The sequence below is a fragment of the Plectrocnemia conspersa genome, unplaced genomic scaffold (genome assembly GCF_051122295.1).
Source record: "Plectrocnemia conspersa isolate PC_06_02 unplaced genomic scaffold, ASM5112229v1 ptg000013l, whole genome shotgun sequence".
NCBI lineage: Eukaryota > Metazoa > Arthropoda > Insecta > Trichoptera > Polycentropodidae > Plectrocnemia > Plectrocnemia conspersa.
This window is the reverse complement of record NW_028277177.1, coordinates 7,885,534-7,902,756: the sequence shown is the minus strand read 5'-3', so window position 1 is coordinate 7,902,756 and position 17,223 is coordinate 7,885,534. Positions and strand designations below refer to the sequence as shown.

At 32.1% G+C, this 17,223-nt stretch overlaps 1 protein-coding gene across 12 annotated transcripts in view; it reads right to left on the bottom strand.

The window, feature by feature from the left end:
• Positions 1-4,654: 4,654 nt before the first annotated feature.
• The window catches only part of Axn (protein axin), a 115,338-nt gene continuing 102,769 nt past the window's right edge, over positions 4,655-17,223 (bottom strand). For 4 of the 12 annotated variants that reach the window (XM_088201938.1, XM_088201937.1, XM_088201936.1 and 1 more), the window contains 16 exons: positions 12,141-12,222; positions 11,970-12,072; positions 10,482-10,623; positions 10,244-10,398; positions 10,060-10,174; positions 9,846-9,983; positions 9,609-9,787; positions 8,956-9,102; positions 8,747-8,858; positions 8,528-8,671; positions 8,360-8,462; positions 8,063-8,282; positions 7,904-7,993; positions 7,652-7,831; positions 5,094-5,366; positions 4,655-5,018 (listed from right to left, as the gene is read on the bottom strand). In XM_088201938.1, coding sequence (XP_088058064.1) covers positions 4,892-5,018; positions 5,094-5,366; positions 7,652-7,831; positions 7,904-7,993; positions 8,063-8,282; positions 8,360-8,462; positions 8,528-8,671; positions 8,747-8,858; positions 8,956-9,102; positions 9,609-9,787; positions 9,846-9,983; positions 10,060-10,174; positions 10,244-10,398; positions 10,482-10,623; positions 11,970-12,072; positions 12,141-12,174 — 2,262 coding nt within the window. In that variant the 5' untranslated portion in view covers positions 12,175-12,222 and the 3' untranslated portion in view covers positions 4,655-4,891. The remainder of the gene's footprint in view (positions 5,019-5,093; positions 5,367-7,651; positions 7,832-7,903; positions 7,994-8,062; positions 8,283-8,359; positions 8,463-8,527; positions 8,672-8,746; positions 8,859-8,955; positions 9,103-9,608; positions 9,788-9,845; positions 9,984-10,059; positions 10,175-10,243; positions 10,399-10,481; positions 10,624-11,969; positions 12,073-12,140; positions 12,223-17,223) is intronic. The other 8 variants (XM_088201942.1, XM_088201941.1, XM_088201940.1 and 5 more) reach the window with 3 other exon arrangements.

Below are 17,223 nucleotides of genomic sequence, written 5' to 3'. Positions count from 1 at the left end.
GGAGTTTAAACAGGTTGCAATTTGTTACCTTAACAGACATAACGGCTGTTAAATATTTTGAGCAATTGTGAGATTTGACAACTTCGCGTCTAATTGTTTTTAGTCCCGAAGTTTATTATTATAATAACACTTAAAGAAAGTCTCAAATGGCTATTGTGATGCTTTTAGTTTATTACAACTTTTGTCACATACGGTCCGCACTAGCTGGCATGAAAATAATAAATTGCCTAATGGCGCAATTAATGCGAAAGTGATCTTGTGCTTGCGCTCAGTGTGTCAATTTCAATCAAAGCTTTGCTTTTACAAATGGTCACTGAAATATAAAATTTTAATAAAAAAATAATTAACAAGTAATATTATCAATTATTAGGTTAATGGAGGACAGATTGCAATGAGAGCTAAAAAATAAAAAAGTTCGTCACGGAAATTTTTGTTTGAAGAGGAAAAATTGCTTTGGGAGCTAGAAAAAAGGTCATTTCGAAAATTTTTTCAAAGACTATCTCCGAAATATTTTTGAGAAGAAGAATTTGCTATGGTAGCTCAAAAAAATATATTTTTGGGAATTTTCATTCAAGGAGGATAACATTTTTGAGGAGAACAATCCTCCTCGAAGAGGACGTCTGGTTACTTTAGCTTATATTTACTTCCGACACTGTTAAATATTGTCAAATGGCGGCCCCACTCAGAGTTAATGGCGCCTTTCTTTAAAGAAATTGACGACCCTTTCGAGGCTAGCGCACTGGTAAACCGCCTGCACAGGCTGGTCCTGAATATTCTCAACAAACCACCAAAATCACGGACCACTACTTCATACAATAAATACAAGGGACCCATTTTATTAGTTTTTATGAAGTATTGTACGAATATTACAGCGCAACAATTATACGTATTATTAAGGTGACTGGACGTCCTCCCCAAAATGTTTGTCCTTCCTAATTCTCCTCAAACAAAAATGTCCGAGGTGACCTTTTTTATTTTTTAGTGTCCTCCATTGATATTTTCAAAACCTGGTCACGTAAGTAGTGTCGGGCAGGTGGTGATGGGTGGCAATTAAACACAGTATTTTATTGAGAATTATTGAAGTTACATGTTAGAATATTATTACAGTTAGAGTGAATGAGGCAGCAGGCCGGAATCGAAACCGGCCGTTGCGAGCCCGCCAAAGTTTGCCAGTCGAGAGAGTCTGCACGCCAGTGCCACCAGAGTGCCGCCAAGTTTTGGCCATAACAAAATCTAAATGAATATAAATAAATAAAAATAGGTCGCTACAAACCTAAATAAATTCATAATGAATAGGCCCGCTACAATAGTATCGACAATATAATTTTTGTGATATAGAAGTTGGTTTAATTAGTTAACATTTAATTTTCATGCTTGTATCAACTGCTATTCTCTGACTAGATATATAGATAGAATCTGTGCATTTTTTATTTAGCAGAGTTTGGCCGAAACTGACTTTTTAATTTTTGGCCAATAAAAAAACCGAATCATCTATTGGTTTGGTTTTGGTCGAAACTGAAACTTTTCAAAGTATGTTGCAAATACAAAATAATCCTAATATGTATATGTATGTATTATATATGCACTTAGAAACATACATGGTATGAATAAAATATGTTTTGCATAACTCTTAATGCGAACTTCATACTAAAGATTAAACATATAATTATGCTTAAAATAAGTTTTGGCGGATGTGTGGTAACGGGTAGGCAATGAGATATGAGTTAGTCGTTGCAGAAAGATCTTAGTTTATATAGTTATAAAAAGTTTATCACGGGCTGATTTTCTCAGTGTTGCCAGTGCAGTTTCAGAATGCCAACTGAATTACTACCACACAGTACTTCCCTCTAGCAATTTAGATATTGACTAATAGTAGAAACTGAGTATATGGCATTGTTTTAATTTTAAGCCTAAAATTGGATGTGATAAAATGAGATGTATATGTTTTTCATAGAATTAATTTTATTTTTGGAATCCTTTAATTTTTCTGTTATTATTTTATTGCTTCTTCTGTCATTGTTTTTTTTTAACATAGAAAGCAGTGAAATGAAAATATTTTTTTCATTTATTAAATCTATTTCAACTATAATGCATCGAACAAAAATCAATGACCGAAAAAGGGGTGAAGAAAATCAAATTTTTACTTTAAATAAGATTTTTGATATGTTTTATTTTCAGTTACATGCTATTTTCTTTATATCAGTGAAATTACTTTAATCCCATCGATACCCTTAACTACTGTAATATACTTTAAAGTGCCTAATCTTTTTGGACTTACTAGTCTACTTATTGGAGTGAGTTATGTATTTTAATAGGTTTCACCCCTACAATACAAAAAGACAAATGACGGCACTATTTCACTTTGGGGTATGTTGCTAGTGCAACGTCCATTTTAAGCTACTGCTGTTCCTTCATGCCTAATTCGTACAGCTATCATATTTTTTTAAAGCAGCAAATATAAATATTTTAAGGTGATAATAAAGAACATTTGAAGTAAAAAATTAGTATATTTTCTCTTTGTATTTCATTATACATTTGCAGTTATGTAAATTTACATTTTTAATGTGGCTTATTAGTATGCTTTCGTGTGAAATATGGCAAAAAATTAAATTTGCTTCCTTAAACGTGTTTCGATCACAATAACGTCCTTATAACAATTATATACAAAAATTAAAACTAAATCGTGATGTTTAATAAATAACCTTATATTTTTACCCGACGTCTCAAACCTCCAGAAACGACCACTGTAAAAAAATAAAGTAAAACGGCACTTTTTACACCCAAAGTGTAAGACTCGTACAAATAGCATTCGATGAAGATAAAAATGTTCGATATACAATATAATATATAAACAATAATACTTTAATTCTAAAAAATATTCAACATTAGAAAAATAATTTCTTCTTACACGTCAGAAATTGAATTATTATGTACTGCTAGATTAGACAGAGTACGTAACTTTCAGTTAGCGGTGTGTTAAAAAATGCGAATATTCATTACAATATACGTACACAAAACGGCAGTTATTGTTAACCTTTCATTAAAATATTATTTATATATATGTAACAAATATTATATAATAATCTAAAAGAAATATGTAATCAAAGGACGAGAAGATTAGGAACAATTTTAACATGAAATAACAAGCAAATACTCGGTGTTCACGGCAAAGTGCCAAGTGACCTTCTTGTAAGAAGAACGAATACACTAAAATAGTGCAATATTTTAAAAATAAATGCACAAATATAATTATTCACCTTCCCACCGATGACTTACTTCTGACGAACGAATCATGAAAATCAAATTTACTCGAATATGAATATGAACCAGTGTTTTCACAATAACCGTCACTTATAGTGTATTGGTAATAATTGAATATGTATTACTTATTTTTTTTTAAAAGTACAGATTACATATTGTCATTGTTGAGCATGGCACTCTTTTTCGGATAAGAAGCAAGTCACGGTTTGGAGCTCTATCTATATCAACATACTTTCAAATATATATACTTTTTTTAAATATATAATAGTACATTTGCTATAATTTACATTTTGTGAATAATTCTGTTTATAAAGGCACAATATTACGCACCCGAATTTATATAACTATACTTTATAGCCAGACTTAACAGCGTGAGGATAATCTCATTGAAAATATTCTTAACATTAAAAAAAAATATATACATTTGTGCTTACGGGCATATAGCGAAATCTCAAAGTTAAACGATAATATTCACAATTCATTAGCATTGAAAAAATCAAGATTTCGCCATTTACACATACATTATATATACAATCTTGGTCTGACCATAAATTACCTACTTAACGACTATTTTGTTTATTTCATCATATAAGCAAGACACAATTATTTTCATTCTTCTCCGACATGGCCCTTTCGATTGATAAAAATGATTGCAGATAATCAGTAATCGCACATATGCGTAGACTGCCTATAGCTCATAATCATAGAAGATATACTTTGATGTCAAATAAAAACATACGAAAATACGTTCTCACAGCTTGACTTTCTCAGTTATCAATACAATATTTTAATATTACATAAATATTAAATAAAAAATGTTTTGACTACAATTTGAAATGTGCCGCTTCTTGATAAGTTGACAGCATTAGTCAAATGAAAAGATTACGAATTTTTTCAGATAAAGCATCGATACAAATTGAAAACCAATGATTGTTAACATATAATAGTGGGAATGTTTATACTTTTCTATATACACGTGACTTAAAGTAATAATAAAACATTGGTAATATACGGATGACACTTAACAATGCTGCCACCTTATTTAAAACATAATATATTTCGTTGATATTATTATTAAATCACATTTTACCATATGCATATATTAAAAAAAACTGCAAGAAATTCATTCAAAACATTAAATACGGATGGAATATTCATTAATGATATAAGGTATACAACCACAGTTATATACAATTGATACATACGCATTTTTAACATTTAGATATGAATAATTAAGAAGCATTGTGACAATCTCGATACAATATAAAAAAAAGTAAATTACAAATAAATAAATAACGCACATTGAAAGTTCACAATTATTGTTAATTAATCAAATATAAATAAATAGATCGTTAATAAGAAGTAAAAAAAATTAGAATTCATCACTGAGTTCTTTTTTTATATATTTTTTAATAATTAAGTTACGAATAAAAAATAGACGCATATCACACTCGATAAGCATTAATTACAATTTAGTACGAAGAACATAAACAAACTATTAAAATAAACATAAATACCCGTTTAAACGTAAAATTAAATAAAACATAATAAGTACTTCGTTTTTTTTCATATAATTCCGTTCGAAAAAAAATTGTGCTTTCACTACACTAATAATAGCTTCACAGTCTTGTCACTCGATATTTTTCACATTGGCTACAACTTTAGCGTCCCAAAGTGGAAGAAGTTCTGCATCGTTGAATATTTCTTCTAATATGGTTTCATTACCCAATTCTTCACATTTCGTTTTGAAAAAATACCTAAATAAAAAAAAAACAATATTACACCTTGTATATATATAATTAATATAAATCGAGAATGTGAAAGTGGCATACCTGTATCGTCCTTTCTTCGGTAAGAATTCTTTAAACTGTTTGAGTGTGACATGGAATCCTGGTATTCTAATTTTATACCGATCGGCTTCATCATAAAACGTAATTAAAACAATAGTAGAATTGGAGTCATCCAAAAGTGGTCCAGTTAGAATTGCAGGCGCAGATGCTGGTGCAGACGCTGGAGCCTGAGGTGGTGGAGCTGGAACAGGAGCTGGTGCCAGCACAGGAGGTGGAGCGGGCGCAGGGAATTTTGCGCTTGATTTTTCAGAGGATCTAAAACAATTTAAATGTGAAGAATCAATACAATTATATCTATATGTAATTGATGTTTCCTAAAAACTTGTGTAAAAAAGATACATTATCCACAAAAATATAAGATTGGTTTTAAACCCGAAGAATCGGTGGAAATAATATATGGTAAAAGTTCATAGGTTTTACGTTCTTATTTCACGATCTTATTCATGAATATATTTTAATGTTTAAATTGTGCTGTTTCAGCGATTTGAATCACAAAATCTGTTATCAATCATTGTATTCCTGTTTTGGTCAAGTTGTTCTCTGTTCGAGCACTGAAAATGTAATCATCTTCAGCGAAGATAGCAATTCTAGTTTCTGGATATTCAGGTATATCTGCAATGTACAATAGACATAGCATGGGTTCAAAAACACTGACCTGTGGAGCTCCAGTTCATATTTTTCTGAATCTCCGATAAGTGTTACAGATATTACAGGTGATTTAGGCAGTAGTTCCTGAAGTTTAACCACTTACCACCATATACAGTGCCATATATGGCCTCACAAGTTAACTTTAAAAATTCATTTATTAAGTGTTTTTTGTTTTGCTGCATCCAGTGACATCCTTGGTAGCATAATTGCGACCACTTTGCCATCAGATATCAAAAACAGAAACTGCGTTAACCGTTGGTGGTTATTTGAAGTGTGTCAGTTGATAATGTCACATTGCTACGTTTTTGAACATTAATTTTTCGTTAAATGTGTACAACACACGTTTTAAAAAAATATCGAGAAACATTGAACATCATTAAGAATATACTGATTAATGTTAAAATCGTTATAATATCATAAATGAGGTTGCTTTATAAGGCCAAATATGGCACTATAAATATGTATGGCTATATAACTACCTGCAGTATTCTTTATTTTTAGGTAAATTGGATCCAAACATTTTTTTATTGGCACAAATGTTTGACACAATATTTGTCAGATGATGCTGAATTTGGTATTTTTCGCAAAACAATAAAAAATCTGTACCTCCCATCATAATAAATAAAACATTCGTATCAGATTTGAACTATAAAGTAAAATAAGGACAAAGGCAAGAATTCTAATAAAGAGGATAACATAAAATGGATAGCATTGTTGGGATCAGAAACAATGTCAACAGAAATAACAAATCTGATTTTTTTAAATAATTATTTACTACTTTTTAAAAATAATTAGGATGATTCTACATGTGTGGAAAAAGAACCAATGGGTACTGCACAAAGGTTTATTATAAAATTCTTGTTTTTATGTTTTCATTTTTTAATTAATCTGTATTTTTTTGTTCTTAATGCATAGTGCCATATATGGCTTAATATATATGTGTCAATAAAATTTTAAATAATAGTAAATTTTTTTTTATTCAATATTTCCTAAAATTTTTTATGAAATATATTATTTTCAAAAGCAATAAAATCGTACCATCACAGTGGAAAGGCACGGCTATCTAGTGTTCATAATAATACTTTATGTATCAATATTACGACTAAGTGAGAAACAAATGAAGCATATCTAAACCAATTTTTGACCAGCGGAAAAAGCAATTGTCTTTTCTCAGAAGTAAAAATCCACATCAAAAGCAATAAAATCGTACCGTCACCGTCGCAGTGCGAATGCTTGTTTCCGAGTGTTTCCACTGCGACGGCGCCGACACGATTTTATTGCCTTTGATGTGAATTTTTGACTTCTGAGAAGTGATAATTGTTTTTATGCCCTCCTATTAACCAAAATTCGATTTGAATACACTGACCAATACTTTCATATCAGAAATCTATAGTAATATCGATAAGGATAGCTATCATATTTTTAAAGCATAGTTTAATATCGAAGTGCGAACGAACTATAAAGCAATATGCGACGTCTGTCTATACTTCTTCTTCCACTTATTTACCCCTGAGAGTTAAATTAACTAAGTTTGTATTTTAGACTTGACCTAATGAAAGATCTAAAATTGTAATTAGTTTTAAAACTTTCATTAGGTCATGTTGGGTTTAGTTAATTTGTGTAGGTTAAGTTTTGGTTTGAACAGCAAATTTACGTTTCGTAACCGTCAAATTGAGTTTCAGAGACATTTTAGAACAGCATATAATTTCATTAGCACCTATAAGTAAAATTATATTTTCACTAGTGAAAATTTGCATTGCATGTAAATAAATACTGATAAGTATGTATTTTCCGGAGAGATGACTAATCATATGGATAAACGTTGGTCTCTTTATTTAGGTTTCGATAAAACTTTTTTTTTAAATTTTATTTAGCATGAAAAATATATTCACCGTTTTGTGTGGCGTGGTACAGGCGGCGGAGCACATCCTCCTGCAGCTATAATTTGTTCTACTACCAATCGACGACGAGCTTCGTCTAATTGTATTGAAGTACTCGGCATTTGAAGATCAGTAATTGCTTGTCCGGGTCTCTCAGCTGATCCGCTTCTACTGAACGATTTGCGATTATACCTAAAACAAGCATTCAATTTATTTTGAGCTAATTGACTTAATTTTAAAAAATAATTATCATTCGGTAAATACCCAAACCTCATAGAATGCATCGGCGGTGTATCACTGATGACAGAAACGCCACTATCAGTCAGATCATTGAGGGTCTTCCTGCTCACAGATCTAAAACAGATTTAAGTCCAATCAGCTTTGTTATTCAGACATGTTAACACGCATAGAAATAATACTGACCGGCTCTTGCAAATGCTAGAAGTGCTGGTTCTTTCGCTGCTTGCATTATCGCTGAAGTCTCTAACATTGCCGGAATCTGCAGAAAGAGCGGATTGTGCCGATAAAGTCGAATGCTGATCGCGATATCTTCGTCTTTGGCCTGGGAGGTGCGGGGAAGCCGTGAGCCGACCGGGTGATCTCGCCGGAGTAAGATCGGCCCACACTCGTGATACATGTTGATCTAAAAGCAGAATATTCATCATTAACAACACATCTAATTGGAATAAACATTTAAAATCGAGAATAGTTTAATGTTACCTAATATATCTTGATCGTTATCATCGTCGAGTTGCAATTTTTCTTTCAAAGCTGCAGCTACAATTCTAGCAGGTATTCCTTGATTAGGTGCATCGATAGCAGCCTGAATTTAAATCAATGCAAATTAGCAATAATACATATATTGATTAATTAAATATTAAAATTTACCTCCATGAGCTTTTTACTGAATTTTTCATGACTCTCTTGTTCCCTTTTGACTTTTTCTAATTTTTCAGTTAATAATCTTGCAAAATCGTCAGTTGGTAAAGGCGTACATTCTTCTTTTTGCATTCGGAAGGTGCGAGGTATTAACTGTTGAAGAGAAATTGTTTTATTTTATGAATTGATTTAAATTTTTTATTATATATCAAATAGCAAAACACTAACCATGTCGCGGGTTTGGATAGATCTGTTCATAGCAGCACTTTCCATGATGCTGGGATGGTGTCGGGTGTGTTGTCGAGTGCTGTGAACTCCGCGACTCAAGCTTATGCCGTCCCTAGATATATACATAAATTCGTTTGTAAATTGCAAGGTTAATTTATGCGATAATAGCCTTAACAAGATCATGCTTCAATAATGGAAAATGTACTCACACACTGCTGCCAGACATGGACATAGCATCCGAATTTGTCCGCCCGCTACTCATCGACTGTAACTCCGAGTCTTGTTTCGAAGTCGGACAGTATCCGGTGTAGGACTGATGCGAATACGAATATACCGACTTGTTCCTTCCGAACATACTGCATTGCGATTTGAGGATAAGCGGCATGCCACAAGGGTACCACACGATTGCATTATCGTCAGCGATTAGGTGGTGGGTAATCGACGTTAAATGGTGTCATTGATTAACGTGGTGTGATGGTCGAATGTGTATCGTGTCCGAGGTAATGGCAACATCGATTGGGATCAGCATCAAGCAAAAACGGCAACAGAGCATGGAGGGTAGGAAAAGAACAGAAAAAAACAAACTTATTTTAAAAATGGATAAAAATAATTATAGGAAAAGGCTTTAGGCACTAATTCTCTAACGAATGAATAAGTGGTTTAAAACTTCTTCCTATCGATCAATGCGGGGGTAAAATAACATTCAAATAAAGCTTATCATGCATCTAAAAATATGTTCAATACGAATCAGATACAAAAAATACATTTAAAGATAGATATTGAACATCTATTTTCTATTAATGTCCTGATCAATCTAACACTGAATTGTAAATCTATTATAATATATTAAATTAATACTGACCCTGAGAAAGGCTCCGGTTGCTGGAGCCTCCTTTCTTGGGTGGCCATCAATAAATTTTTCGTCAATCTTTGAGGCATTTGACTCGAAGAAGACGGTCCTATTCGAAGCGGATGATTTATGCTCAATTCTTCGCCTTCGTGAAGCGTCGCGAGAGCGTTTGGAAATATGTTACCGTACAACTAAACATAAAATAGTTATTAAATTTCATACTTTTTAAATATAACCGATCCAAATTACCTCTTTCGAACTAGAAGAACTGGATATGGTTCCACTTGAATGTCCATGAGAAGATGATTGCGTTTCTTGGGCATATTTGATGTAAGCGTCGGATTGGAGAAAGCTTATGTATGTTGTCTCTTTGATAATTTTTTCAATCTGCAATTATATGAATAATTAATAATAATATTTTACAATTTGTTTAATGTACATTTTAAAATATCGGTCACTATACCTCCATTTGCATTGAATCAAAAATGTCGATATCGAGTGGCTCTTCATTCTTAAGACCTAACTTAATCCTCCTCCTCACGTCTTCTGGTATTGTTAGCTGCGATTTTTTGAGAAATCTGGAAACATTTAATATATTTAATAATGCATTTATAAAATAAACTGAATATTATTATTTATTTACTCACTTATAAATGGCTCCCACCAAAGATTTAACCCGTGAGGGATCGTGCGAAGATTGTTGTTTAAAACCTTGGCAGGCAAAAAAGAAATTAAGGCGGTCTGTATGCGGCGGGCCTGCCCCGTTAACAAAGTGTTGGAACAAGCGTACACCTTCTGCATCCTGTTCAATATGTTCAAATGAGTTTAAGTATGGTTTTTACATTTTATTATAAAAGATTTAGTATCGTTTTAAGTGTAATATACCTCGAGTAAATCACGCAAGTTAGTTGCCCAGTGGATGTATGCTGGTGAGGTTCGACTCCCGCAGGCCATGTCCCCACCTTCTGTGCTGCCGCCATATCCACTTTTTTTTCCAGACGATGCTTTGCTGCTGCTTCCATGATACCTGTTGAAAATATGATACTATCGATAGTGATAATAATAAACTTATTTTTATTCTAATTAGCATTACAGCCATAAACTAATGTGCTGAACAAAAGTAAGAATATTTAAAATTATCATATAGTGGCAGTCAAAGGAATAGGACATTTTTGTTCATAAAGGCTGAATTAATGTGTAATAAAATCTAGGATTTATAAAAATGTATTGGTGCCAACTATAAGGCAAAATGGAGGTTGAGTTGTGGCGTGAGGTTGTTTCTCAGCAGCGGGAGTTGAAAACCTCATGAAAGGACTGAATTAAAAAAAATTTAAGCAATTTTAGAATTGCAAGTGCTACCTATGTGCAGACATTTAAACATGCCAGGTTTTATTTTGCAACAGGAAAACGCTCCCAAACACTCTTCTAAATTGTACAGGTGGTTTCTACAAATAAAAAAATAATATTACAAAATATGATTTAAATCTCTAAATGATCAGCAGATTTAATCTAATTGAGCTTTTAAAGGATGCGCTTGATCAGAAAATTCACAAAAAAACCTTATGGGAACGATTAAAGAGTGGGTGGGCTAGCATATCAACCACTACATTGAAAAATTTAGTTAATAGAATGGCAAGAAAGCCGTGTTACTAATAAGGATAGATTTTTTGATGAAAAGGTAATTATATTTTTTTTATTTTGTTTCAAAAATACTATTTAAAATTGTAATTTTAAGTTTAATGGTAAAGATGTATTTGATCTTTCATATATTTTTTTTTTATAATTTATATTAAAAATATAAACAAAAAAATAGTTTAGTCTTAAACTTTTAAATGGTAGTGTATATAGTGATAACAAAAATAATGTGTACACTAATTTCTCCGCGGACGTATATGTCCATATGGTGTGGTCTCGTGTTTAAAAAATACTGTAACGAAATTCCCAGTCAATCGTAAATTAATTTATATTGTATTTCCTGCTTCACTGTGTATATTTTATACGTAGGCCACATGTAAGATTTTATATTACGTCTAAGCCAAAGTATAATAATTATATGTTTTTATTGGAAATAAAGGCAAAGTATGGCTTTCAACCCTCTGCGTTGACGAATTTTTACCAAAATATAACATTTCAATTGAAATTTATCCCACGAGTTTTATTTTCATAATTTAATTGTTTTATGTGATTCCGTGTTTTTAGTACTTCTCTTTTCATTAAATAAGCTTTATTACATTTTTACTCGCCCACGACTCTAACCAACATATACTCAAATAATCTTAGCAGCATAAAATTTTATTTGATGTGTTTTTGTCAAAACTCAGTATCTAATGACAAAATTAACTAAGTTTATGTATGTACATAGCTTATTTATACCTGTGATAATGCAAAACTTCGGGATAGAGAGCGAGGGGTCGCCCCCTCTCCTCTCCAGGTACTGGTGGTAGTGATGATCTGTCAGCAAGTTTGTTTTCCCAACCTGCAATAAAACACACGAGTGAAGATGCATTTCATTGAGATTAAATTACAAGTTTATATCGGTAGTACCTTGCGGGTGACCGGCCCCAGGGGTGTGGCTCATGGCGCAGAGGCCCTCCTCCCACCCAAAAACAGCATGGCGAGACAGACACTGCAACGAAAAAATCATAATTCAAAATAATTTACATACAATGCATCCACTATTCATAAGCAGCGTACGAAACCGATCAATAAAAGTCCCCGGATCACCCCCCTACCGACGCTTAAAGCGCAGCTTCGTGACGCACAATCAAACAACAAAATGTCGGAGCAGCGTAATGCTTATTCGAAACATAGATCGATAGTCGGAAACGTTGAGGATGCACAAAAAACTTCATATTATAAAAAAACCCCATTGAATAGTAAATATTAATATAATTATTATACATACAATGAAAAATGTGGTTTATTTATTACATAAAAAAATTGGTATTGATAAATGAACACAATAAGAATTCAGGTAGCAGATTTAATGAACCGTAAGTTTTTACCTGTCATATCAAATTAAATCATAACAGGCAACAAAAAAATGGCGTAGGGTAAAAGGAGCGCAATAATAACACAATGGACCACAAATTGCACCTATAAACTTATTATGAAAGCTCACCATTATAATAAATCGTTACCGGAACTATTTTCGACTTAGAGTGAACCGGAATAATGAACTAAAGACGAATCAGTCCGCGGAAAAAGGCAGAAGACTAGAGAAATCAACCTCAGCGTGGCGAGTGACCTTACAACATTGCCGAAATGAGATGGAAATACAGCGGCGGCGGTGGGATACATTCTTTTGTGTTACCCTCGAGTATTTCAGAATAGTGCGCTGATTCATATAATAATATTTTTATTATTAACTATTCATCTTTACAGATGCAATAAAAAATATGTTTTTATATAATATAGAAAAAAATATATAAAAAAAACCAACATCGTACCAGTTGAAAATTCAAGGGAGAGCGTTTTTATTTTAACTAAGTTAATTCCTGTACGTTATTAACCATTTCACCGCGGATGGCTTCTATAGGTGTCATTAAGAAAAACGCCAGTACTTATTGGGCACCTAAAGGTACAATAAACATTTGAGCTTACATAGTTCTTTAGTATAATTTAAGACTGTAAATTACTTGAATTTATTGAACCATAATATTTTTAAAAATATGGCATGAATAGGTGTCACATAAATTAACCAATTTCAAAATGGCGTTCAAAATTATCAGCTGCGGTGAAAAGTTTAATAAATAAATTTGTATAACACACATTATTGCTATCATATGGGCATAAAAATGATATTTTAGTCGAGGAATAGCATTACGTGGAAAATTTGTTCAGAATTGAAGGCAAAATAAAATAATAAGAAAAATATATATAATAGAACATCGACGCTGATCCGTCGAGCTTTGAAAGTTCGCATCTGCGCGTGGCAGCTATCGATCGGTTACCCTTAAGAGTTATGACTCATGTCAAACGCAAATAATAGAATATTTTGAAATAGGTATTACAAAGAATACCGTACTGTACTCATCGGTTAAAACTATTGAACGATAGTATTAAAAAAAACATAATTGGTAGATATCTCTTCCGGCAACAAATACTGAGTGGTAAATCGTACCTATTGAAAAGTGAATGATAAATCAGACGGACAAGTTATAAGATACTGTAGAACAGGTTGGAGTATGTGTTATTAATATTTTGAGATCAATCTTTAATTAAATGCGACAGGTAGGAATATACTAGATTTAGATCTGCATAACCCAATTCCAAATATATACATTTATAGGTCAATGAGTTTTACTAGTTTTTTTTTAAATAAAAATTCATACTTTTCACATTTTTAAATGATAAGAGTAGTGTTAAAATTAGTATGAAAAATGTGTCAAGAAACAATTGGTGACTCGCAGGGAAGAATATTTATGTATATGAGAGTTTAAGTTTAAGAAAGTGCAAATGGCTTGTTTAAGTGGCTATGGTTCCAATACTTAGGTTCAGGTGCTGCTTTCAGTGACAGTGATATTTTAGTTTGAAACCACAAACTACATGAATAAATATTTTAGAACGCTGTTTTAAGAGACTTTTGCGTCTGATGCAGTTTAGAGTGCTGAGCCATAATTAATTGATAAGCATACTTTAAGTATTATTATAGTACATTGCCATTTCTAGATTTTTTAAGCTTAAATTACATTATTTAAAACTCTCGAAAATGTGTAAAAGAACTGACCACGAATGCGTGAATGGACTTTAATGTATTAATAACCCTCAGCCGACATGACTGGTAATAACATCCGTCGCAAAGGTTAAATGCTGTTAGAATCAAGTGGTTACTTTATTTTCTACCATGTCTCAAACAGATATAAACCACTAGGAGCAAGGTCAGGGCTATGTGAGGGGTGCTCGAGAACTTCCCGCTTGAATTTTTTAGCAACATGCCTTTTAAGAGTCCTAGTCGCTTCAAGTAGGATTCGGACGTTACAGTTTCTTCACAAGGTTTTAATGTTGTGGGTAGGATACCTTCGTAATTTCAGAAAACTTGGCTAAAAAATGCTGCTTGGTCATGATACACTCATTGAGAGGCGCCACCACTTCAATTCGTATACATAAATAATTAATGAATATGGCAATGCGTCTTAGGCATGTTTGACCATAAATGCTGCATTAAGATCAGTTAGAAGAGAACCTTTTATTACAATTTTTATGAAATCAATAAATTGAAACAGAGCAGTTACTGAATTTTTGAGTTAAAACGTCTATAATAAATGATCCCCATAGTGACAAGCTATCGACATCATTTACTGCAGGAAATGTTGATAAAGTGCATGATATGGGCTGAGTCACTTACGAATGAAGTTGCATGAAATAGCATATCAACTGGTTGCATATAGTACATTTAACTGAAAGTTTTGTCAAAATAGGAGCCGAGAATTTGAATAAAAAAAATGCATGCAATATTATATGTCAAGGGATTGTTTAGCTATGATGTAGTGCATGGTTTCCCAAACTATGTTCCGCGGATCCAAAATAGGTGTTCCGCGGAGTCTAAATAGATATTTCACAAAAATTTGGAGTAAATTAAAAAAATTGTTAGTCTTGCTAATACGTAAAAATTGTTCATAAATCTGATAAAAAAGCTTGAAACTATTGTAATTTATTGCGTTAAAACAGTATTGGGTGTATACTTTTGGAAATATAAATGATTTAAATAAAATGTGCATAAAAATGAATCGATTATCTTGTACATTAATTTAGTCTGGTTGCTTACAATAGATTTTTTTCCATTTTGTCAAAAAAAAAAAGATTACAGAATTTACATATTATTCAAAAACTACCCATGGATCTTTGGTTGAAAACAGGAAATTTGACGAAAGAAAGGCCAAATACTTCTACTGATACGTCTATCATCGAAGAAGAAAATAATCGAAAAACCGAGAATACAACTGCTCAATATTATGCCTGATATAAAAAAATTGTAATTTAAGAACCCAAAATCATCAGAGTCATTAGGAGTTTTATTTATTTGAATTTTTATGTTTATGAAATAAATGATATTACTATTATGAATTACCCAACCTAAAAAATAAGCTAAGTGTTCCGCCAAAGTTTTCGGATTTGCCAAGTGTTCCGTCGCTGAAAAAGTTTGGGAAGCCCTGATGTAGTGTAACAAAAAGGATTCACTGTGTCGATGGTGACCGACGTTTTGTCATTTCAGTTTTACACAGTTTTCACAGATTCAGTTTTATGGGATGCTTTGGGAATTTAGCTGGTGGAATATTTCGAAACAGAAAAAACAATTAATATTAATTATTACTATGCTGTTTTAGAAAAGTTACAAGCCTCCATAGATAAAAACGCATCAGAACAAAACTCCGATTTACATGGTTTCCATAATTTAAAACATAGGAGGAATTAAAGAGCTGAAGTAGACGTATCAGATTGTTCCACATAAGTCTTTGTATTTTTTTAAGGTACGGGTTAAACAAGTCAAAAAATAAAACGTGTATTACTTTTAATAAATTATATATTCTCAACCTTTTTTGCAATTATTCTCCACATGTTAATCAAATTTTTTATATCCGATTCGAAAAATAATGTATTTTTGGAAGAAATAAATTCTTAAATGTCGTTTTTATAATCGTTTTATTTAAATATTCATTTCCACCTGTTACAGGGATCTAAGTAGATATCTGAAGAATACAGTGGGTAAGAAAGGAGTTTCCAAGAAAATCGATTATTTTTTTCTATCATCTTCTTGGGTACATGAGGGCGAGCGCTGCCTTGATGTTAAATTACCCTTCTTTAATTTATAAGGGAAGGTCTTCTTTATGTTTTGAGTCGCTTTTAAACGAATTAGCTGAGGACGCTGCAAATTGAGACATTTCCTAATTTTTTAAATGTCTTTAAATTTATACAAGCGGAACGTTGAACTTTTGTGCTAGCTTCCGTACCGTTAATCTCCGATCTGCTTTGATGGCAGCCCTAATATCTTCACTAATAACCTCTAATGACTTACATAGATATGTCAAAATTCCCAGAACGAAATTTTTAGAACCACATTTGGCAGTTTCTAAACTTAATGGCATTCCTGTCCATTGCATTACAGATGTTTTTGGTACAATTATCACATTATGTCCAAGTTGAAACTCATAAAGCATAACATAGCTCAACTGGGATTATTTTAACTCTACTGTCATTGTTGATTTATGGTTGATAATATCAAAACAAAAATTATCCCGTTACTAAAGAGCATCATTGATATGATTTTTGTTAACAAACACTGAAAGAATACTAAAATTATTGTACATTTAAAATAGTTTTACATTTTTGCAAATGTAAGAAAAAACGCAGACTTAAGGAACAACCTGATACATTTTAGCATTGAGCATTTTAATATGAAATGTATTGAACTTTAGGAAGATTATGTGGAGAATATGCAACAATCCAGATATTACGAAGTAGTTAGAAAGTAATGCACTACTCAAAACCACAGTTACAACTTCAGAAGCAATCATATCTTAACTTTGTCTCAATGTTCCCGACGTTATTTTGTATGTGCATTCGTTTACAGACTTTTGAATATTGAGTAACTGTCAACAATATTAAAATATTGTCTATTTTGGTTGTA